The sequence below is a fragment of the Stegostoma tigrinum genome, chromosome 18, assembly GCF_030684315.1.
Source record: "Stegostoma tigrinum isolate sSteTig4 chromosome 18, sSteTig4.hap1, whole genome shotgun sequence".
Lineage (NCBI taxonomy): Eukaryota > Metazoa > Chordata > Chondrichthyes > Orectolobiformes > Stegostomatidae > Stegostoma > Stegostoma tigrinum.
In genome coordinates, this window is record NC_081371.1 from 28,268,970 (window position 1) to 28,293,825 (window position 24,856).

Below are 24,856 nucleotides of genomic sequence, written 5' to 3' on the forward strand. Positions count from 1 at the left end.
TTGCGAATAAGATCAATGTCCAGTCGAGAGGAAGTGGTACTCTCCCAATGAGCCCCTACTGGTCTTCATTCTGTTACACCAACTTGGAGGTAACTAGTTCTTTCAGTAATATAAAGGTTTGGGATGATGAGGTTTGGGATGATAAAGGTTTGCTTGCCGAGCCAATGTGTTTGATTGCAGATGTTTTGTCACCTTGCTAGGTAACATCGTCAGTACAGGGACCTCTGGTGATGCGTTGGTATTCTGTCTCGCTTGTTATTTATATGCCTTGGTTTGCAAGCGTGGTTGGCATCACTTCCAGTTTTGTTTCTCAGTGGTTTATATATTGGGTCTAATTCAATCCGTTTGTTGATGGAGTTCCAGTTGGAATGCCAGGCCTCCAGGAATTCACTGGCATGTCTTTGTTTGGCTTGTGCTATTATGGATGTGTTGTCCTGGTTGAATTTGTGTCCTTCTCTGTCCATGTGTATTGAGACCAGTGAGAACTGGTCGGGTCTCTTGGTGGCTAATTGGCGTTCGTGTATCCTTATTGTCCGGGATGATGTGACAAATCCTATTCTCAGTTACTGAAAGCACTGTTGAAAGTCAGTCTATAGGTCATTACCCTCCTGTGTTAATTTTGAATGACCAAATCAGGGAAAATTGGGAAGTCCCCACTATATCCGAAACTATGATTAACAGATTTTGGTGAAGAAAGAAGGGATGAAAATACACATAGTTAAATGGGAATACTGTTAAATATTTCAGTCAATAATACGAGTTAAATACTTCAATAATGTTGGAAACTGAGAAAGTTTTTGGGACGAGATGTAGAGATCGAGTTTAATGAATATGCAGATAAGTCTTCCACGATGTTGCCGTGAGCTCAACAGTCATCCATTACTGACTCTGCTACAAGGTTGGAACCAGGACAGCTTAAAACGGGGAATTCTCTGCCATATTATCATGTATATATTGTTAGTAAAAACTTTTTCAGAGAAACCTTTAGGTTTGGTCTGAGCTTGCATGAAGGACCAAAAAACTCATACTAAAACATGGGAGTACCATTAAACATATGGCACAATCCTATTGGTTGGTTATCCTACTAAGTCCAGTCATTAAGTTGTGTTATTGATGACTGCCATGGTCCTATATTCCAGCGTGACTCAACACCTGTGAGAGATAAGTTTGTTCCATATTTCAGCCTTCTAAATCTTGTACAAGTGCTATAGACACCTGACAAATGCTCTAGTTAGAGTACTATTAAAGATTGACAAGAGTGCCCCTCCCCACCTTAAAGGTTTGCTATATCAAAGTGTCCCTTATTGGAACACTTGGACACCCTGGAGGCTAGGGATGATGGTGGTGGAATTTTAATGTCACTAGACTAGTAATCTAAAGGCAAGGCTAGGAACTACGGCAGCTGGTGGAATTTAAAAGCAATTTTAAAATCTGTCATAGTGTTGTAAACCCATCTGGTTCATTAAAGAACATGTTTGCTGTCCACCCCTGTCTGGTCTACCGGTCTCCCAGGTTAGACAGTAATGGGTATCTTTTAATTCACTTGTAGAATGTCAGAGTCACTAGCTGGTCTAGCATTTATTGCCTATTTCTAGTTATCCTAAAGAAGGTAGTGGTGAATTGCTGAGTTCCATGTGTTATAGGTTGACCTAAAATGTCATTAGGATGCTCCAAGATTTTGATCCAGTGATTGCGAAGGAATGGTGATATATTTCCAAGTCAGATGGTGAGTGGCTTGGGGGTGATCTTGGAGGTGGTGATGTTCCCACGTATTTGCTGCCCTTGTCCTTCTAGCTTGAAGTGGCTGCGGGTTTGGAAGGTGCTTTCTCAGGACTTGGGTGAATTTCTGCAATCCGTTTTGTACTCGATAAACACTACTGCTACTGAGGGCAGTAAGGACTGCAGATGCTAGAAACTAGAATCAATAATAGACAATGGGTGCAGGAGTAGGCCATTCGGCCCTTCGAGCCAGCACCACCATTCATTTTGATCATGGCTGATCATCCACAATCAGTATCCTGTTCCTGCCTTATCCCCATAACCCTTCATTCCACTATCTTTAAGAGCTCTATCTATCTCTTTCTTGAAACTATCCAGAGGCTTGGCCTCCACTGACTTCTGGGGTAGAGCATTCCATATATCCACCACTCTCTGGGTGAAGAAGTTTCTCCTCAAATCTGTTCTAAATGGACTACCCCTTATTTTTAAACTGTGTCCTCTGGTTATGGACTCCCCCATCAATGGGAACATACTTCCTGCCTCCAGAGTGTCCAATCCCTTAATAATCTTATACGCCTCAATCATATCCCCTCTCATCCTCCTAAACTCAAGTGTATACAAGCCCAGTCGTTCCAATCTTTCAACATATGATAGTCCCGCCATTCCGGGAATTGACCTCGTGAACCTACGCAGCACTCCCTCAATAGCCAGAACGTCCTTCCTCAAATTTGGAGACCAAAACTGCACACAATACTCCAGGTGCGGTCTCACCAGGGCCCTGTACAGCTGCAGAAGGACCTCTTTGCTCCTATACTCAATTCCTCTTGTTATGAAGGCCAGCATGCCATTAGCTTTCTTCACTGCCTGCTGTACCTGCATGCTTGCTTTCATTGACTGATGTACAAGAACACCCAGATCTCGTTGAACTTCCCCTTTACCTAACAATGACTCCATTGAGATAGTAATCTGCCTTCCTGTTCTTGCCACCAAAGTGGATAACCACACATTTATCCACATTAAACTGCATCTGCCATGCATCCGTCCACTCACCTAGCCTGTCCAAGTCACCCTGTATTCTCATAACATCTTCCTCACATTTCACCCTGCCACCCAGCTTTGTATCATCAGCAAATTTGCTGATATTACTTTTAATGCCTTCATCTATATCATTACTGTATATTGTAAATAGCTGCGGTCCAGCACAAAACCTTGTGGAACGCCACTGGTCACTGCCTGCCATTCCGAAAGCGACCCGTTTATCACTACTCTTTGCTTCCTGTCAGCCAGCCAATTTTCAATCAAAGCCAGTATTTTGCCCCCAATACCATGTGCCCTAATAAACATGGGGCTAGAAGAGCACAGCAGGTCACACAACATCTGAGGAGCAGGGAAGTCAATATTTAGGGTCAAAACCCTTCAGGCCTGCTACACAGCATTGTTTGTGGATGTGGTGCTATCCACTCACCCCACACCAATCAAGCAGGCTGCTTTGTCTTGGCTCGTATGAAGCTTATTGAGCATTGAAGGATTTGCACTCATCCACACAGTGGCAAGTACTTCATCACAAACCTGTCTGGTGCCTTGTAGATGGTGGACAGGCTTTGGTGAGTTAGCCACTGCTGTGGTCGTCGGCTGTAACCTGATCTTATAGCCTTTGTATTTTTATTGAGAGTTTCTGGTCAATGGTAAACCCCAGGATGTTGGCAGTATGGTTTCAGTGATAGTAATGCCTTGAAGTGTCAAAGGGAGGTAGTTAGAACTTCTCCATTAAGAGACAGTCAGTGTCTGGCATTTGTGTGGTACAAATGTAATTTATGCTTCACTGAGGCTAAAACCCAATGGACCAATCTTTCAAGGAGTGACAGTCGCATTGCTAACCTGCTTTTTTTTTTAAATTTGCCCTGCCCAGAGTTCCTTCCCTTTGATTCTGAACTTCCAGTACAGGCCTCTGCGGAAACTTGGAGTGTACCTTTAGGGAAGCCTTCTACCATAGCAAAAGGATAAGCAACAGAAGCAAAACTGTGCACCATTTTTACAGCAGTAACAGCAATACTACAAAATTTCAATATCCATTGATCGAATATTCTTCTTATGAACAGGTTTTCTAGCTATTTAACTTATTGCCAAGGTTAAAATTTGTCTAAGACAAAAACTAACACGTGGAATGCGCAAATTACCTTGAGGAAAGGCTAGTCAGGCTGGGCCTGTACGGTCTGGAGTTTTGGCAAGTCAGAGGTACATCATGGAAACATGAAAGATCCTGAAGGAATTTGACCAGGTTGATGTTGAAAGAATATTTCCTCTTATGGGAGAATCTAGAAGGGGAGTGATACTTTTAACAATAAGGGGTTGCCCATTTAAAACAGAAATGAGGAAACATCTTTCTCTTTCTTTCTCTTACAATTGAGTGTCTCTGGAAATCCCCTCCTCAAAAGGCAGTGGATGCAGAATCACTAAATATTTTTAAGGCAGATGTAGATAGATAGGGTCTGAGGAAGGGTCACCAGACCCATAACGTTAACTCTGATTTTTTTTCTTCACAGATGCTGCCAGAACTGTTGAGCTTTTCCAGCAACTTCCTTTCTGTTCCCGATTTACAGCATCCGTAGTTATTTTTAGTTTTATTTAGACAGATTATTGATTAACTTGGGGCTGAAAAATTATTAGCAATATGCAGGGATGTAAAGGAGGTTAAAATCAGATCAGCCATGATCTAATTGAATGGCAGAGCAGGACTGAGGGATCAAGTGACTGCCCTGTGTTCTTTGTTGGTATATTCAAAGTCTCTGGCAAGAGGTAAAGGTGAGTAAGGTAAGTGGGCGAAGGAGCAGTGGCAGATAGATGAGTACAAATGGCGGCTAAGTGGGGAGGATGTTTCAGATGTCATGGTTGAAACTGTTGACTGATGGTGTCAGTTAAATAATTAGCCAGGAGTTAGTACAGGTTTTAAACGTCAAATTTTGTTTTCACTGGATAACTACAAAGGTCAGTAAGTTGAAACCGTCTGAAGTCTCCGACTCTGGCTCAGCTGAGAAATTTTTCAGCAGATCGTAGACCCCAGGTGGTTGCTGCACAGGTTTATGAGGGAGATCTGTAATGCTGTTAGAGTCAGGGGGCCACTGAGGGACATGTCGGCCGTTGCACAGGGTGGGGGAAGAGCCTTGCAGACGGGGTTAGTTGGGATTCGGGAATGGGGGGGTGGAGACAGCCTTCTGGACGGGGTTGTTTGGTGAGGGAGGAATGGGGGGGAGATCCTTGTGGTTGAGGTTGTTTGGTATGGGGGGATGAGGAGAGGGCCTTGTAGATGGGATTGTTTGGTGTGGGGGAATGGGGGGAGAGCCTTGTAGTTGGGGTTGCTTGGTGTGAGGCATGGGGAGAGTGCCTTGCAGATGGGGTTGTTTGGTGTGAAGGTATGGGAAGAGGGCCTTGCAGATGGGGTTGTTTGATGTGGGAGTATGGGGAGAGGGCCTTGCAGATGGGGTTGTTTGGTGTGGGGATATGGGAGAGGGCCTTCTATGTGGTGGGTATGGGGGGAGAGCCTTGAAGAGGGGTTTTTGTTTGATGTTGGGGGTAAGGGGGGGATGCTGGGAGCGAAAACCTCGGGAGTCGCTCCGATTCGGAATAATGACGATGACGATCTCACACATGCGCATTAAGGTGTGGTGTTTGTGTTCTTGCAGTGGCTGCGAGTGATTAGGACAGAGCAAGGCCCAGAGCCGGGGCCTCTCCTACCGACCGGGGGCCCAGAGCTGGGGCCTCTCCTGCTGACCGGGGGCCCGGGGCCTCTCCTGCTGACCGGGGCTGGGTCTGCTGTCCCAGGTTGATCGGTCCAGAATGGATGACAGCAAAGTGAGTGTGCGGCCTATAACCCTGGTATCGACATGTCCCTGTTCTGGGTCACTTGGGGAGCCAAGTTTGTAAACATGTTGCAGCTCTCTTCTTTTTAAATATATTCTTAAATCACCAATAATGTAATACAGAAGATACAGATTATGTTTGGAGCATTACTACAACCCATTGAAAAAAGCTTTAGAGAATCTGGATCTTTAAGTTTGTGCGATGCATGCAACTATGTTTCGATAATGAATTTGAAATCTTGCGTGAATGGAATTTTCACAAAATATGTGGTGACATTACAATACTAGCAAAAAATGATTGAGACTTTCCGGATTATACGTAATAGAGAAAGCACGCAAAAGAAGGGAGACCGAGGCATACATTCAGTAAAAACTGATATAGTATCGAAGATGTAACTAGAAGTTTTTTTTTAAAACGAGGTTAATAGCTGAATCAGTTACTTAAGATTTCACAGTTTACACATCTATCATTACAAACTACTTAAATTCTGCTCTCTTCAGCTATATATATATATATATGAGTATTCCTGTCTGTTACTTACTCACGTCTCTCACTTCCTGGAATTGGAGTACTTGTAGCAAATAGGCCATAGTTTCTGAGGGTTACGTTTTCTTCCAGCTTCCGTAAGGTCTGCATTTTCTGGTCTTGTCAAGTAGTAACTTTGAGTGTTTGCTTGGAAAGATTCCTAAAATCACTTCAAGCTGTAATGCCAGAATATGATTCTTCCCTTCTGGCCACATCATAACCCTTGCATGTCTCTGAGATGCATCTCTTCAAGTACAGACAATTTCCGTCTTGTACCTAGCTGTGCTAGTTTACAAAGCCCAAGCAGCTGCCTCCCGTGGTTTTTTTACTGGTAATGTAAAAATGCTGTTGTGATATTCATTGATTTATATAGAGATCTGTACCCTGATCTCAAAAATGGTTCCGTGCACACTTTTTCCCATTTGTATCCCCCCATCCAAGTAGAAAAGCTGATCAGTTATTCTTGATTCTCACGCTCAGTACACACCACGATTATTTATTTTTAACTAATTTGTTAGACTTTGGTAGATTCAAGGTTTACCCATTGTGAACTCAGACTGCTGTTATTGTCTTCAACCTTAGACTATCACCCCCGTAAATATAGTCTGGACATCTTTCTGATCTTTAACCCCCGCCCCCCCCCCCCCCAACTCCGGGCCTGTTGTCAAGCAAACTTCAGAACAGATTATGGAGTCCCTCTATTTTACCTTGAATTATGGACACAGTGCCAAAATTCCCCAAGGTCCGTGCATGGTAGCAATTTCTGAAACCGGAAGTCGATGCCACAATCAGCTTCAGTGTGTCAGTTGCTGTTTGTGGATTTTCTGAGTTTAGAGAGAATGTTGCTGATGACCGTTAAACAGTGAAATGCTACTTGTCTACAGACCTACTGATACACTGGGTGATGTAAAGTGTAAAAGTGAAGAACAGAGAAGCATGTAGGACAAAAATGAGAATTTGATGTGAAATTAAATTTTCACATATAAAAAAGCACAGCATCTCAACAAGTGTATTTGGCGGTTTTCTGGAGCAATATATTTTAAAACTTGCATGGCAAAAGTCAAAATATGTTTTGTGATGAGAATCAAAACAAAATCAGTTAACAATTTTGTGGTGAGACATATCTTTGGAGTAGTGACAGTAACATGATTGGATTTATTGCTAGGTTTGAGAGTCAGAAACTGGAGTTCTAAATTTAATGGAAGGTGAGTTTTGAAGGGATGAGGAAAGAATTAGCCTGAGTTGAACAGCTGACAGATAAATTGACACTTGGAGGTACAATGTACCATTGCTGGAAGGTAAAAGCTTCACTTCTGTATTTAAGTACTGTTTCTGTCGTAAAGGTCAACAGCAAAAGGTTAGAGACAGTATCAGTCTAAATAAGGACTTGCTTTTATATAGTGCCGTTCACAAGCATCAAGTACTTCATAATAACTAAAAATGTAAAGTATAGTAATTGCTGTAATGTAGGAAATTGGTAGCCAATTTGTCTGCAACAAGTTCCCACAAATAACCATATATTAGCTGCTAAGTAACCCCTGTTTTTCGAAAAGGCTTGCACAAATACAGGGGGAAAGTGGAAGATCTCTCATTTTAATACAGTAAGTGTGATTCCCTTTGTATTTATGTGTATTTCGCTTCTATTATATATCTTGGGCAGTATCCAAATTATATTGGTGTGCAAACAATTTCACTACATATTCTATAAAATCCCATTTAAAATTGGTTAACTACGAGAGCTATTTAAAAAGAAACAACAAATGGCTACCAAAAAGTATGAGGCGGAATTTGTTGACCTGCAGTATCTGTATATCATATTTTCTTTATCCTTGTATAAATGTTTCCTCTCCTAGGTGGTGGGAGGTAAAGTGAAGAAACCTGGAAAGCGAGGGCGTAAACCTGCTAAAATAGATTTAAAGGCGAAGCTTGAGAGAAGTCGCCAGAGTGCCAGAGAGTGCAGAGCAAGAAAAAAGTTGCGTTATCAGTACTTGGAAGAGCTTGTGTCTAGAAGAGAGAGAGCCATCTGTGCTCTGAGGGAAGAGCTAGAGATGGTAAGTTATAATTTTGATGACCAGGATTGTTATGATGCAACAGCACCACAAAGCATAAGAAAGGTGATTTGGCATTTGATGGTAACATTTTCTTGTTTTATTAACCCTGTCCACATTTTTAAAGCTGGTTAGTCTTTAAAACATTCTTTAAAATTTATGTTTGTCAGATTTCATCACTTTTTGGTAAAACTTGAAGCGTAGTTTTGGCAACAATTTTAGACTGTTCTGCTGAGCTGCTTCCTTACATGCAGTATTTTGCTGCTGTGGACTGATAAGTTCCCGTATCTGTGCTTACAAATTGTATTCAGAATAATTTAGATGGATACTACCAAATGAATTTTTTAAGAGCTCTTAAGTAGACTCAGGAATTTAGGCTGCACCTTTCATTGTGTTTAAAGTCTACAGTGGTGTCTTTTTATTTTGTAGTACAAGCAATGGTGCACAGCAATGGACCAGGGAAAAATACCGTCAGAAATAAAAGCGCTACTCACAGGGGATGAACAAAGTAAAGCACAGCAGACTGTGAGTAAACAAGGAAAAGCAAGAACTGAAGGAAGTGCCAATTTGGCCTGTAAGTATCTTTGCAATAATCATTTGCATCAAGTCCTGTTAAACATGTGGCATTACTGGCATAACAAGTTTACTAGATAAGGTATCAGTCATGTCTCGGTGACTCCTTGAGTCACATAGTTGAGAGCTTAAGTCTGTCTTCACTAATCTATGCTAACACTAATGCAATACCCAATAATGCACTGTTGGAAATTCTGTACATTGAGATGCTAACCTTTCATCCACTATTAAACTGCAGCCTGTTCGGCATCTCATGTGGATGGAAGAATCTCATTGTGCTCTTTATGAAGAGCAGAATGCTGCTTGGTATTTTGATTGATAGTTAACCCTCAATTAACAACAGATTAGCAACAGTAAATCAAATTATTATCATCACGTTACTAGTTGTGAAGTCTTTCTGTGCACAAATCAGTTGCCATATTTCATATGTTGCACTAGTGACCACTTTAAAAGTGCTTTATAACCAATTATTTTAAAGTCCTGAGCTCATGAAAGGCACTGTATAAATATTTAAGAATAAAAATATTGCATACAGTGGTGCTTAAACCATAAAACAAAAAAAACTGTCAAATATATCCGAAATGAAAGAAAACACTATGTAACTGTGTATTTAGTGAACTATAATCAGCATCAAGATGGATTTGTTCTCCTACAGCATTAAATCTGAGGGAGCAGAATAGACACTTTCTTTCCCCCCTCATACATGGTATGCTAGGTCTGGGAAGTTGGCAGGACAAGACTAGTAACCCAGAAACCGAGGCTGCTAATCTGGTGATATGAGTTTGGATCCCACTATGCAGATGATGAAATTTGAATTCCACAAAAAAAACCGGAGTCAGAAGCTATCCAAGTAGCGACCATGAAGAAGTGCATCCTACAGTCAGCATTTTGGTGATGCAGTCTGGGCAGTGTCCTGCTTCCTGATCAGGGAGATATTAAAAAAAAAACTCGTGTGGAAAAATTTCATAGAGGTGTCAAAATAATATGGTAATAATAGATGATTTCAACTTCCTAATGTATAACTTAAATTTTGACGAATTGTGAAAGGCTTGGAGAGGGTGGAATTCTTAAAATGTGTCCAGGAGAGCTTTTTCAGCCAGAATGTAGAAAGTCCTACTTGAAGGGGATTGCATTGGCCTGAGCTTTAGGAAATGAAGTAGTAGCTGTGATAGTGGGGAAGTATTTTGGTGCAAGTGACCTTTAATTCAGAAAGATTTAAGACAATTATGGATATGGACAAAAATGGACTAGAAATGATGGTTCTGAATTGGAAGAAGGTCGATATTAATCTAGAGGCGATATAGCCAAAACGGGGAGCAGCTACTTGCAGGAAAATCCACATCAGAAATGTGAGAGACATTCAGAAGGGTAATAGTGAGAGTGAAGGGCCAACATGTTCGTAAAAGGTTGGGATGGACTAACGAGTTCTGAGAACCCTGGGTTTCCAGGGCATTGAGATTGGATAAGGCAAAAAGCTGCTTTTGGTAGATACTGAAGGCTCAAAATAGTGCATTTTAGGGAGGAGTATTGAAACTGCAGAGAGTTGGTTTGAAAAGAAATTTAGGAGAGTGTAGAGAGAACATGAGAAGCTCTGGTGGATTACATAAAGGAAATCCAAAGGTATTTTATAAGTATATTAGGGCAAGAGAATAACTGAAGAAAGAGTTGGATCCTTTTGGGACCAAAGTGACAAGCTACATGTGGACCTGGAGATATACCTTGTGTTTTAAATTCATACTTTGCATCTGCGTTCATGTAGAGAAATTTACTAGATTAGCTACAGAATACAGGGAGGGTGACTGTGTGATGTTTTTGAATGAATTAATATGAGAGAGAAGTTAATCATGGTTTTAACAGTCTTGAATTTGAATAACTCCATAGGCATAGAGGACATGTATCCTAGGCTGCTGTGGGAGTCAAGGGAGGCAATATCAGGGCTCTTCACGTTAATTTTAAAATCCCCTTTGACCCTGGATGGGTGCCAGAGGACTGGAGGACATATAATGTGGTATCATTTATTCAAGAGGGATAGTGGGGATAAACAAAGAAGCTACATACCATTGAGTCTAACTTCTGTATTTGGGCAATTATTGGAAAAAATTCTAAAGGACAGAATAAATCTCTACTTTGAGATGGAAGGATTGCTCAAAGATACTCAGCGTGGCTTTGAAAGGGGGAGATCATGTTTAAATTTGAATTTTTCAAGGAGGCGTCTGGTTATGTAAATAAGGGTGGTGCAGTTGATGTAGTCTTCATGGACTCCAGTTAGGCTTTGACAAGGCCTTCCATGGCAAACTGGTTAAGAAGCTAAGAGCCCAAATTGGCAAATCTGTATCATGCCAGATTAACTGATAAATTTAAAAGACTGCATGCTGAAGTTCTGGACCACAGCTGTCTATGAGCTAAAATAATTGTTGGTCAAGTCTCTTTCTTAGACATTTCATGTTTTCACCCATGATCAGTTGAGAGTTGGGATTGAGGACATGTATAGGAGTCTAGTGTTGGGAGAGAAACAATTTTTTAAAGTTGTAGTACTCCAAAATTGTTGATTAAAGCCCAGTGGAACAGTCGAGATCCAAAGACTTAGGGATTCTAGTGCGCTGGTCATTATATTTTTGTATCAAATACTTAGTTTTATTCAAATCAGCAAGTGAAATTTTAAACTCATTTTCCAGCTGTCTTGATGCAAAGGAAGAGAGTTCTGCTACAGCTGTACATTGATCTAGTTAGATCACATCAGTACTACTGTGAATGATTTTTGTTGCAATTTCCTCGGAGTATTTTAGCCTTGGAAGGAGACGAATACAGAATCATAAAGTGTGTTACCATTGCTCCAGTGGTCAGATTTCGAATCAGTACAATATTTTGTATATTCTGCAATGTAGATATGGGGATGTTTCAATAGGTTTTTAAAAGAAATTTAAAAGGATAGATAGAGACAAGCTTTCGTTGTTTGAAGGGGAGTTTTGGTCCTGGGAGCACCATCCAACAAATGGAGAGCCAGGTAATTCGGTAGAGAAGCTGGAAAGCACTTCACAAAAAGAGTGGTAGAATTGTGGAACTCTCCAACAAAAGCTGCAGATGCTTGGTTAATCACATACTATTTTAAATCTTGCTTCTGTAATGACATGCACCCTAGTTGCATATTTCCTTAAAATACTAGCAAATTCAATTTGTTCCATGTGGCATTAACAAATGGCTAAGTGTAGTAGACACATCCAAAACAATGGAACTTGACAGTAGGCTTTTTGTGGTGCTGAAGATTTGTATGCCAGATCTAACTGAAATATGCTAATACAGCAGTTATGCTGTTTTCTTCCTAACAATGTACAAGGCTTTCATGTATGTACTATCCCCAAAGGAATACTTATTCAGTTATAGCTCAATCAGCTTCTGAATCATGTTGTAAGGAAGAGGATTGCCCAACGTGCTAGTAAACAGCTTGCTGATTTGCAGTTCAGATTTTTCCATAACCATTCAGCTACTGGCCTCATCAACAAATTTAATTCAGAAAATGCAACTTTGCTAAATGCAGGAGGAGATGAGAGAGTAACTGTTCTCAACATCAAGATAATATTTCACAATGTGATACCAAGTAGCTCAAGCAAAATTCAGTGAGAATTAAGGCTAATCTTTCAAGTGGTAGGAAGTGTATCTAATGCCAAAGAAGACAACTGAGGTTGTGCAAAGCCAATAAACCAATGATCATACCCATAGGTATTACTGTACCGGTTCCTTGGAGAAACACCCTCTGCCCAACCATCTTTGGCTGCATCATCAGTAATTGACCTTTAGCCATAAAGTAAGGAATGTGGCTGTTTGTTAATTCTACAGCTTCCGTTGGCAGCAGACAGTGGAACCAGGAATGAAATTCATCTGATTCCACAAATTGATTAATGTAACTTTTTTTTCAGAGGTAGGAACATGTATTTCAAAGTGATTTAGTGAAACTTCAGTGTTGGAGATCTTCATATCAATGGAGAATCTGGCTATGAGAAAATGCCCAGCATTTATTACTGACTGATCCTTCATTACTCATTTCAAAGTTCTTCTTTATAATATGAACAACCACAGGTGTGTCTTGCAGTAGCAAATAATTACTAATAGAGTGAATGATGAACACTTCACTTGCTTCAGATATGGTCCTTAGTAATTTATGCTGCGAGCTTGAGAGTCCTTCTATATCACTATTTCCTAAAGGACTAGATTAATTTAGAATATTTGGTCAGCGTGGACATGTTGGACCGAAGGGTCTGTTTTCATGCTATACAGGTATGTCTGTATGAATAAATGTAATATTGTTGAACTTTTTTGCTTGCACTGTCTTCGGATTAATATTGATCATTCTTCATTACAGAATAATGCTGACCTTCTGTTACTTGGAATTGATGAAGAAATGATCAAGCCAAAGTCTGTATTTGTTAGTGCAAGCGATATTGTGAAATACTGGTGACAAACCAGAGAAAAAAGCTAAAATCATTCTCAACTGCATCCTTTGGCAAAGTTCAAAATTTATTCTGAGCAAATGTGGAATAATATTTTATGAACTCAATTTTTGAGTGTCTAATCATGCTGTATATCTGTAAGTAATGTAAATTGAATGTGGGTTACTTTTTATAATTTTTAATGTAAAAAAAAACAAAATAAAAGTTGTGGCTTGAAAGCATTTCTGACACTGCATGATGTATTTGTTGCCCTTCCTGCTCACAGGTTTTCAACTTTACATGAGAGATGAGGGAAAGAGATTATCCCCTATACATTGCTGGGATAGATTAATTATATATTGTTTGAATAAGAGTTCAGCTGTTCCACATCTAAGCATGTCATCTTTCACAAAACCACCAGTTTTATTTTAAATACTTATTTTTTTGAGGGAAATAACCACTTTCTACTAAACACTGATGTTCATTTGATGCTAGTTGAACTGCCAGCTGACATTAGAATGGTGTCATACTTGTTACATTGACTTCACTACACACTTTTAACAGGAGACTTACAATGTTTTATTCCATCATGTGAAGTATTGAAGTGTTTCTAAATTTCAAGAATTTACTCTTACAAAATACAGCACTCAAAGTCTTTCTTTGTTGTTTATGTTGCTTGATTCAAAATGAATAATTCAAACTAATTAGTGCAAGAAGGACTGTACTTGAAATTGCAATTGGGTTAAGGTCAGTTGAGAAATGTGTCCAGTACAGCCATGTCCATTGAAAGGATAAGCTATAGACTTAACACTTGTAAGTTGCAATTTGCATTCACGCTATTCAGATAAAACTGGTGTAATCTTTCACAACAGCTGTTTGTGAATTTTTAAATTTTCTCTTGTATTCTCACAGCCCTTCTCCATGGTTATTATGTCCATCTTTTGATCCTTCTGCTCTATTCCCATTAAGTTTCTGGCAATGCAACTTTCCTTTAACTTGCACACTAACCAATATTGTTTGTGGTTCTGTCTACCCTTGAATATGGTCCCCCTCTCTCCTTTAAATCTGCTGCCATCTTTCATCTCATCAAACTAAATATTGACTTTTGAATCCTTGCTAACCACCACTCCAACCTTCCTTTCCATACAGAGATGGTCACATTATTCCAATCTACTGCCCCTCCAATTGTCTAGCTGTGTGAGACTATACTCACCTGGTTCCATTATGCAATCATAGTCAAAAGAATCACTGCAATTGCTTTTCTGTTCACTCTTGCAGTACTATCTCTGGTTCCCACTCCAAAAGAACTGTCTTTGGCCCATCCTGTCATTGGTGATGCTGCCTGGAAACCATGCCAACTTCCCTACTTGTTTGTTGACTACATACAGCTCTACCTCACTCTCTTGACCCCTCCATTTGGCCTAAATTATCAAGCCTGCTTGATCAACACTCAACGTTGAATGAGTAGAGGTTTTCTCCAACTAAGTACTGGTAACATTGAAGTAATTGTCTTCGAGCCCTGCCACAAACCTTGTTCCTTAACATCTTTATTGTAAGTTATTGGAGGCTAAATCGGGCCGGTTGCAAACTTGTGACTGCAAGCTGTTCATAGGATAACTTGTGCCATTGCTACAATGTCTAGGTTCACCTTTGCAACATCACCAAATGCTACCCCTTGAGCTCATTTCAGTTGCTGAAACTCTCATGCCTTTGTTATCTCAAATCTACTCCAATGCAGGCCTCACGTGTTCCACCCGGTCTAAATTCAAAGTCGTACGGCACTTTTTGCTAACGGTATTTCTACTCACGTTTAGTCTAGTTCACCTATAACCTTTTTTTTTCTAAGCTCACAGTTAAGTATTGCTTGTTAGAATTCTATCCTTGTTTTCAAATCTTTCACCACCTTGCTTTTTCCTTGTTCTGTCATCATTCCCAGCCTTTTAACTCAAAACGTCTGTGCTTCACCAATTTATAGAGTCCTTCAACCCAATCCTAGTCTCAAACATTCCCAATTTTAATCACCCCCACCTGGGCACTCCTTCAGTTTTAAGGTCTTGAACATTCTCTCAGTCAATTTCTCTATCTCCTTCCTAATTCAAACCTACCTCTTTCAACAAACCTGATTGATCAAGTCCTATGAAATGAATGTTAGTATCCATTTTTTGGGAGGGGGTTATTGCCCTTGCCTAATTCCTCTTGAGTTGACTGGCTGGCTGGTCCATTTCAGAGGGCAGTTGAGAGTCAACCATATTGTTGTAAATTTGGAATCATGTTGGCCAGATTGATATTGAATGTGGTCTGCAAGTTCGCCTCACCATTACGATCTTATTCATTGAGTTGCTTTGGTCACAGCTACTTCCACTTATTCCACTTTGATTGTAGAAGCATGTGTAGAGTTACTGCTCAGGCTGGCTGCTATTAAATAATGCATATTTTGTTGGAGCACACCACCTTGCAGTGTCAGTTATGATGGGTAAACTAGAGTTTGTGTAGTCAATTCCATACCTGTTAGAGAAATGGAATTGAGAACAAGACAAAGGAAAAGTAAGCAAAAGAATAAATTTGTCATTTTAAATCGATAACAACTTACAACCAAAAAGAATTAGACCTCACTTTTTCAATTATTTTCTTGACGAGAGATTGACAACAGTTAACAATTACTATCCAGCCTACTTGACTACTATCCTAGATATTTCTAATCAATGTGTTCTGAAATGTTATTACAGACCTCTAGAGCAAGTGAAACTTGAAACAGGGGCTCCAGGCTCTGGCTTCAGCAATTTGGGGTGATTCACCATTCATAACATGTCTCTTCCTCACCACAAGTTGCTTTTTACTTTACACATTCAGAATGGTATGTGTTGTTGAGATGCTATTATTTCAGCAAAATATGAACCAGTGTGCAAATTAACCTGGTGGAATTATACTGATGGCTGCCTTTTACCACAAATTGATGGACTCAACAATCTTAGAGCAATTTATGTCTGTACTGCATATTATTGCACATAATCAACATGCAGCCAAATTTTAGAATGCAGTGGATGGAAGTACTACTGTCTCATTGTGTTATGAACATTAAGTTTATACAGTTCGTTGGAAGTGTATTTGAATGATTAGGCATTCTCAAAATGGTTCTTCTGGAGTTATACCACCCATGGCAAAAATTTCAAGCACTTAGAAACTATCTGTTGAAGTTGGGCACAAGTCCCTTGGGTTTAGTACGCTCTCAAATTTGTGTTGGCCTGAATGCATCCTGTATAATACTGTAATTTTTATCAGTCATTCCGAAACATAATGTCAATTCATACGAGTTTGTCTTTGTCCTGTCAGTTAATTTAACTATTCTGTGCAATTTCTTACCTTTACTCTTGTAATCTATAAAATTTGAACTTTCTTGACAACTTGGCTTTAGTAGAAACATTGTGATCTCTGCAGTCAACAAACCACAATCTTGCATCTCCCAGCAGCAGTGTGATTGATCCTCCTGGGCCTATGCTTTGGGGAGCTAGCCACTGCCAATCTGATATTGTGCCCAAGGTGGCAGAAAAAGGATTGTACTGTATACAATATCTCAATACAGATCATGAATTATTATAAAATGAATAATAAAAGAAAATTAAGTTCAGCTAAAAATCACCTTTTTCTGAAAGTAAAAAAGTAACTCTTAAAAATCTTATGTCATTTGCCTTCTGACTAATACAATGAAAGTTTATTTTGACCAAAACATGCTATGATAGTATATGTTCAAATTTTCAGTTCCATTAAGTGCAGTCCAGAAGTTGCAGGTATGAACATTTTAGCAGCTAGATAATCCTTCCCCGAAGTGTTTAAAAAAAAGCCCCACTGCAATCAAATGAAATACTAAACTGCGATCTTCAGAAAAAGTGCTTACTGATATTATGTATACATAATTCTAATGGTTACCATTACTATGCGGGTTCATTTGTTATTAGTTATTGTATTCTGATAGCATGTTCTGTCACAAAATAAGTAACATTTACATTGCAATGTACATCAGATAACAGGTGAACAAAATGGACATGTTGCAAAGGTTTATGGATTATATTTTACAAACACTCTGTTATGAGTATCATTCAAAATCATATGATGTTCAATGACATGTCCAAGATATTAAAGCACTGCTAAGGATTTTCTTGGATGAATCATACACTTTGAACTTAGTGCTGTAAGTTAAAGAAATATTATAATTTATTTTAAATATTTGATACAATCACAGTGGAGTTTCAGCATTGTGTGCAATAAATGGCCTCTTACAAACTTGTAATTATTTTTAAAACAGTTTTTTAGAATTACTTTTGGACACTCTGATGGAAAATTTGAATTGGGATGATTTTCAGTAAGGATCAGTTACCTCCTTGTCATTTATGAATTTAAGGATAAACACATTTCCAGTGGTGCAGTGGAAACATGAAAAGAATTATATTGATTACACAAATGTATTTGGAGGGTTTGAATTTATAGGCCATGCAAGCTTTTTCTCTCTTGCTTCTCTGTCAAATGTTTCATATATTGTATCTTTGGTTGCATTTTTGGTGGGTGCAGGAATCTCTGTGATCCCAATATAGTTCTTTTTTGCCATTCTGGAACTAGTTGTGATGGTGTATGCATTACTACGGTAACACTTCATTGATGACATGCAGAAAGTCTCCTTCATTCCACGTCTGAAGTTAGCATTGAAGATTGAATAGAGGCTGGGCTTAGATGCTGAAGAGCTGAAAGACACCAGTGCAATAGATAGAAACAGTGCTGAACACCTTGTGTAATCCATCTGATCTGGTTGCCAGATCTGAACCACATAAAATGGAAACCAAGACAACAAAAACATGCAATTTAACAGCAAAAACATCTTGATTGTTTTAACCTTCGTTCTGGGTACAATGTTCATTGTCCTCCTTACAGTCCTCCCATCTGTGCCAATTCTCCAAATGTATTTGATTACTTTTTGGTAAAACAGTATGATGAGGACAGAAGGAATCAGAAATCCCACCAACAGATGAACAGTGCCATAGGCAACACCACTCCAGGTCTGGGGTAGAAACAAATTACAGGTGCCACCTTCTGTGCCATAGAAAAACAAAGTAGGGGACACAAATGCAGCATCAAAAATCCAGGAAGCAGCAATCATCTTTTTGGCTTTCTCCCGGGACACTTTGAAACTGAGAGGATACACAATAGTGTAAAATCTGTCCACGCAGATGGAGAGAAGGACATAGATCTGGACACCTGGAGTAAGGTACTGAATGTACCTAACTAGTTTACACATAACATCCCCTAACAACCACTTCCCGGTGGTAAAGTGCAGAAGAACAAAAGGAGTGCTGACCACACTGATGAGCAAATCTGCACATGCCATGGACACTACAAAGTAGTTGGTAGTTGATTGTGTCCTCCTACTTCTGTGGATTACAAGGCAAACGAGAGAGTTCCCAAACAAAGCAATAAGCCAGATCACTCCAAAAATAAAGGTGACCGCGATGATTTCCCCTGTTGTAATTTCCTGGTACGTGGAGTTATTTATTTTTGTCTGGTCCTGACCATTGACTCCAAAATGCCTTCCAGTGCCTATTGATAGTGTGGCTAATATTTCACTGGAATTGGCTGAAGTTTTGGTTGCTGGAATTACAACGGAGTGTGTCTTATTTAGAATTTTTTCGGCTAACACCATATTCATGGTTTGTACAAGACAATTCCTGGGGACAAGAAGAAGAAATTATTGTTTTGTTATTCTTGAGTAAGTAAAAGTATCTTTTGACATCAAAATGTATTTTATAATATATTTCTAAGAACAATAGTTTGAATTTAATTAATAACTTCAGCTGTAAGTTAAGATAATGAAAACAGATTTATTAATTTTCCACCAGATCACTAATGCCGTATAGAAGCTTCAAACAATAAACTGATTTAGTGTTAGACAGAATTTGTAAACAAATATGATTATTGAAATTTAAAATGTAAACCTCGCATTAACGCTAAGTATTCTCAAGACAACAAAGCCTCCTGTATTCTAAATCAACAATATCAATAGATTGTAACACTGATAACATCTTATCCTTAAGTACCGATATCTGTAGAAAGTTGGCATTCTTGCCTCTACGTCTTGGAGTTCTGTGTCCAAGACACAAAAATCAAGGTTGAAATTGCAGCAGAATACTGAGGGAAGAATAAACTGTCAGTTTTGTATACTTTCAGATGAGATGTTAAGATCCCAACTACCTGTTAGCAAAAAATGGAAAAGATCCCGCGGCACGAGTTCGAAACACAGCAGGGGAGTTGTTCAGCCATCCTGACCACTATTTATCCCTCAGAATTAACACAACAAAGTATGAATAATCTATTCATTATTACATTGTGATTTTTAAGAGTTTCCTCTGCATAAATTGGCTACTGTGTTTCCTACAACATAATAGCGAAAAAAATTGTAAAATACTTTTAGACATTCTATATTCACGTCAACGCTATATAAATGATTAAGATATTTGTGATGTGTTGGTTTACCTTGATTCGATCTTTCCTTTGTTTGATTTTAAATGCAAGTTTACGAGGAATACAGTAATAGGAAAAAATATTTGCAGCTTTTTTTTCCTCATCACCTTCTCAAGGCAACTAACGGTGGGCAATAAATGTTGGCCCAGCCAGCGATGCCCACGTCCCATTGAAAAAGAAAGTTAAATTTTCAATTAGCTGAATGTTGTGGACTAATAGTTATTAGAAACTGGTAACTTTCAGAAGATTGTTTCATTGCATTACTCTTGGCAGTATTGGCATTACGGCTTTGACAACTTATTAGGCCAACAAGTTAATCCAGCTCAAAATATTTTGTGAAATTCCAGGCACAAATCTGTCATCAATACCTTGCACATGGATGAGACGTTGATGGACATGTATTACAGATACCTCCTGCACTGCTTCTCTTCACGAAAGACATCTCTCTGTATATCCCGATGCCCCCTTACTGGCATTCAGGGAGTTGTTGCATTTTAGTCTCATTATTCGACCTAATAACTAATATCAAAAATATGAAGAGTGAGATTTGCAGCGTTTTTAAATGTTCTGTTGGCATTGAAATCTTTTTAAAACGTGGCTTTAAGTTGGCTTGTAATTAAGAGCGACATCTTTATTATTAGGCGGCTTCGTGGAGATAGTTTTATATTCCGTGCCTTCGTTCCCTGTTAGTGACTGTACATGCAAATCACATTACAGATTTTGCATTTATGCCAAACCTAAGCAGCATCGTCATAAAATACGTAGTCCAACTGACGTATCAGACGTCATAGCAATATATATTCAGGAGTTTAAAGAAGAGGTAACTATCACTGCTCATTATGCACTCGGTATAACTACATAATTCAATTAATACATGTTGACCTGCGGGAGGAAATCAGAACGAAATTACAATAAGTGACTCAGTCTCCACATCAACCAAGATCCATATCGACACGTTCACACGCGATTGCTGAAATGTTTTCCCAACGTGTTTTAATACTTAGAGGATAGCGTTAAAATGTTGGAACAATTCAACAGGCAAAATGCCACTCCATCAGAGTGGAATTTAACACGGAAATCAGGCAGTCTGCTGCAGCAGGAATTGGAGTCTGATCCGAAATCAGGCTACATCAGTAAAGAAGTGATAATATAACAGGAGCCTTTTTACAAATGTTGCAATTCTTCTGTATCTAACGAATGTTTTGTTTCACATTGTGGAACTGACAACACAACGTTAGAACGCAGAGATGATGGGAACTGCAGATGCTGGAGAATTCCAAGATAATAAAATGTGAGGCTGGATGAACACAGCAGGCCAAGCAGCATCTCAGGAGCACAAAAGCTGACGTTTCCGGCCTAGACCCTTCATTAGAACGCAGACACCAGTTTTGGAACTCATAAATCTCAAACATTTCTCTAGCACTAATTCCTGTACTGCGTCCTCACTTGGTCTCATTCTCCAAATTTTTAGGATTTCATATTTATTTCCTGCGTTGGCATGCATACTGACACTGACCACACTATTTGAGATCAAACCTACGCCGTCATACTTTACTCCTTATCAATCACTCTAATTGGGATTTTGATCGGACACAATTAATCCCTAATCCTATGTTATGGAAGCGTTGCAACGTAATAATTTGGTGGTAATCATTACCCACATGGATGCGATCTTTTCTCCAGTCATTATTTTAACGTAGTTTTATACATATTTTTAACCAACTTGTTCAGTCGAGGTTGAACACAACTCTGAAACAGATGGGACTGAAACCAAGGTCTTTTGGCCCAGAGCCCAAGACCGTTGGTCAAAGGCTAGGAGCAGAGTCAAACTTCACTTAGTCTAATATTTGTTTACGTGGTGAAATATTACAAGTAAGATCATCTTTATAACAACCTGTCCATATAATGAGGCATCCACGGAATAGTTGGGAGTAGAACCCGGGACTCCTACCGCAAACTAGGGACACTACGATTGTATCTCGAGCCCCCTACCGTGAGGATTTGGCTGGCGAACGCAAGAGATTACACCAGCAATGTTTGACATAAACGGATGAATCTGAATTACATGAAATAATTGAATTGATTATGAGCAAGAAATTTGAACATAACCTGAGTATCAACAGTCAATGTGATTGGAGAAGGTCTAGATGCCGCAAGATCAACCTCACTGACTCTGATTACTGAGGAACGACAAAATATTTTTGATAAACTTCCGCACCGAAAAAATACTAGTTAGTTTCAAGATATTTTCTGCTCAACTTGTTTGGGAGGAATAGATAATAAGTTGGTGGGCAGAGTGAAACAGAGGGATCGTGCTCGGCAAGCAATGAGTGGTCGCTCCAGCATTCATTGTTGGAGCAATTCTCGTTTCCAACGTGGGCCAGTATCTCACATAAAAAAGAACAAAATGCAAAATGGTCATCTTGCACGAAACCAAAGGACATGGGGCAGGATAATCGGAGGAGGCGTATTCAAAACAGATGAAACAGAATACCTGAGTGGCACTAACACTGCAATTTCGCCTGCACCAATACGGCACGTAGGAAGAAAAACCGGGCGACACAATTATTTCTCGAGTGATGTTAAAATACCAACAGGTAAATGCGCAAAAAAGCTTGGACTTCTATTGAATTCCAGGATCACCTTTATCAACAAATACAAAGCAACATCAACAAAGAATGGTGATGTACATAGCAAACCAGTAGGAGAGAATTCATGTTGAAACCGCTCAGGCGGCAGCTTGAGAACTGTGTCCAGTTCTGGTTGCCAAGATACTGGGTGGGCAATTAATCACAGGAACTAATGCAAAGAAGAGCCAACGGCTGTTCCCTAGTGACCGTGGTTTCAGTGATAAGGACAGATTTGAGAAATTTGAGCTTTTCAGACCGCAAATATGTTTGAAAGGTGATTTCATAGAACTATCTAAGGTTTTGAGCTATAACATAATAGTGCAGAAAATATTGTTCCAGAATTTTACTTCATGTTAAACCTTGGGGTAGGATAAATGTCATAGGTTAAAACTAGTAACTCTAGGACTCACAGCACTCAACTCAGTGATGAGCAATTGGAGTTGGATATCGCACCGAGCAGTGGAGGGGAAAACCCTGACATATAACATCAATATGCAATATGGAATTCACTAATCTGGGTGAACGTAATATATATTTCCGTGAGGCTTCCATGTCCTTAATCCAAGCAAACCACAGTGATGTGTTAATACTAGTAGGACGGTAGTTACGTAGGTACGCCAGTGATCTCGTAATCAGGCAATTTGTGGTTGCTGTATTGTCAGTTCATTTAATTTTATTTTGCATTATTAGAAACAATATGCAGCAGGAGAGAAGTACGTCGCGCATGGAGCAGAATGCTAGTTTGGCACCGTTGTTATTGTTCAGAGTAAATCATTAGCAATCAGACCAGTCAATCCAACGTAACGCGATCATATATGCACATTCACTAACTATATGGCTTTCCAGCAGCATACTGCTTGAGAAAGGTAGCCCGCAGCTCAGGGGTGCGATTCCACTTCATCTTAAGATTTGCCTCACCTGGTGACTTGACAAGCCCCGAATGTGCCAATTTAACTTTGGACAATATGGACAGTCAGTTGCTTTGATTCTGGCCACTGCTTTGTGCGTCTGATGAAACAGATTCATTGCAAATTCATCGACAAAGCTCTCTGCCTTTTCTCTACTGTTTCGGCCACTGATGGAGGAAGGCTAGAAAAAGAAAAGAAGTACTGAATATCAGAGTACAGGAATCCTCTTTAGCTTGGCCAGTCTTGCCACTGGAAACCACTTTCATCACCTAGAATCCTTTCTGTCGTGCAAACAAACCCAGGAGAGACATAACATCGGATGCAGGACTAGGTAGGAAAACGATAGCTTACTACATTTTCTTATGCCAGTTGGAATTATAACTCTGAGGTCACGTTCTTCCTGTGAGAAAGTACAACACTGATCGAGAAACTGCGCACAGGATTTGGGAAATCAAACCCAACCCGGTAACCTCCGATCCGCAGTGACTGTTAACCGTTTCCAGCCTTTCTAGTAATATGTCACCCGAACTGACTGCTACTCTTCAGACATCTCATGGGCATAAAGACCCCATCGTGCCTGAAGAATTGCCTTTTGTGAATTCTGTGCACGGTGAAATAATCCCATCAAACAGAAATCCATTCACATTTCATCCACAATTTTAAAAGAATGCAAAACCACTCATTGATTTTGTCAAATTATTTTTTTCTGCAAAACCGACCGGCCTCTTTGCTGCATAAGGATTTCTAGCACTCTCGTAAAATAAGTTCAATTATAGAAATATGCCGGGATTCAGTTGTTTGTACGAACCCTCTGTTCCATCAGCCAGCGAGCGTGGCTGACTAATTCCTCCGACGTGCATTGGGCATTCAGCTCAGAGACAACTGCTTCAGGGGTTATCGGATACAGCTGGGTCTATTCACCCGGGACAGAAACAAAATGTCGGGGTATTCTGGTCAAAGCATCGAGTTTTTTTCCCCTCTGGCGAAGAAACGATCACGTGGAGAGATTGTCATGTGATCTGCGAAATTCTTGAAACCCATTTTCTAAATGTTACAGAAATACGGCTTACTCATTCAAAAAAAACAACCCGACACGGCCAGGATTCCTCGCGACAAAACCTTTCCATCTTCTACATGCAATATTTCAACTGTACATCGAAATTATGCTAGCATTTCTCCTGATTATTGGAAATGGTAAGATTCTCAAATACGTAGGACGTTCAGGACCACGGAGAGCTCATTTCATTTGGCACTGTCGTCCCCCCAGACGCTCACTTTTTTCGTTTTTTTATTCATGAAACATCTCAAAGCAATAAAGTTAGCCAAATGAACCCAGGTAAAAAAAAAAGATTAGTTCTGCTCATGTAGAGCCTGGGGAAATTTCAAACTGCAGTACAGAACAAAGGACCAAATCGCTTCATAGCAATGTGAGAGTTTGGCTTAGTCCGAGCATCTTCACCTCCGAACCAGGGATTAAAGGACTCAAGCCTCACCCTAGAAAGTGGATCACCCCTAGTCAACCTCGCGCACTTCTCTCCATCTCTGTAATACTGTCCGCCCGCTTACGTGATGGTCAAAATGACCCATGACTCTACTCAGAACAAGAGTATGGGGCTTTCTTCCATGTTCTGGGTAATGGCGGTCTTCGGCCAATATTCCGAACGGTT

General features: G+C 39.7%; 3 protein-coding genes across 7 annotated transcripts in view; 1 reads left to right on the forward strand and 2 right to left on the reverse strand.

Annotated features, from left to right (window-relative positions):
• The window catches only part of dusp16 (dual specificity phosphatase 16), a 128,278-nt gene extending 121,741 nt beyond the window's left edge, over positions 1-6,537 (reverse strand). The window contains exon 1 of the mRNA XM_048548543.2: positions 6,119-6,537. The gene's annotated coding sequence lies outside the window, so the exon portion shown is untranslated. The remainder of the gene's footprint in view (positions 1-6,118) is intronic.
• On the forward strand, positions 5,360-13,372 carry crebl2 (cAMP responsive element binding protein-like 2). The gene is made up of 4 exons (XM_048548547.2): positions 5,360-5,568; positions 7,956-8,153; positions 8,580-8,724; positions 13,081-13,372. Coding segments are annotated over exons 1-4 (360 nt in total). The 5' UTR covers positions 5,360-5,553; the 3' UTR covers positions 13,083-13,372.
• Positions 13,373-17,334: 3,962 nt separating this feature from the next.
• Positions 17,335-24,504, reverse strand: gpr19 (G protein-coupled receptor 19). Of its 5 annotated transcripts, none has more exons than XM_048549616.1 (4): positions 23,998-24,504; positions 23,200-23,370; positions 20,020-20,170; positions 17,335-18,858 (listed from the first exon to the last, which is right to left on the reverse strand). In XM_048549616.1, the coding sequence occupies exons 3-4, from the start codon at positions 20,091-20,093 to the stop codon at positions 17,595-17,597; spliced, it is 1,338 nt and encodes a 445-aa protein (XP_048405573.1). In that variant the 5' UTR covers positions 20,094-20,170; positions 23,200-23,370; positions 23,998-24,504; the 3' UTR covers positions 17,335-17,594. The 5 variants fall into 5 exon arrangements, with proteins under 5 accessions (XP_048405573.1, XP_048405574.1, XP_048405577.1 ...); XM_048549617.2 differs by lacking the exon at positions 23,998-24,504 and adding an exon at positions 23,541-23,775; XM_048549620.1 differs by lacking the exon at positions 20,020-20,170.
• Positions 24,505-24,856: the final 352 nt, after the last annotated feature.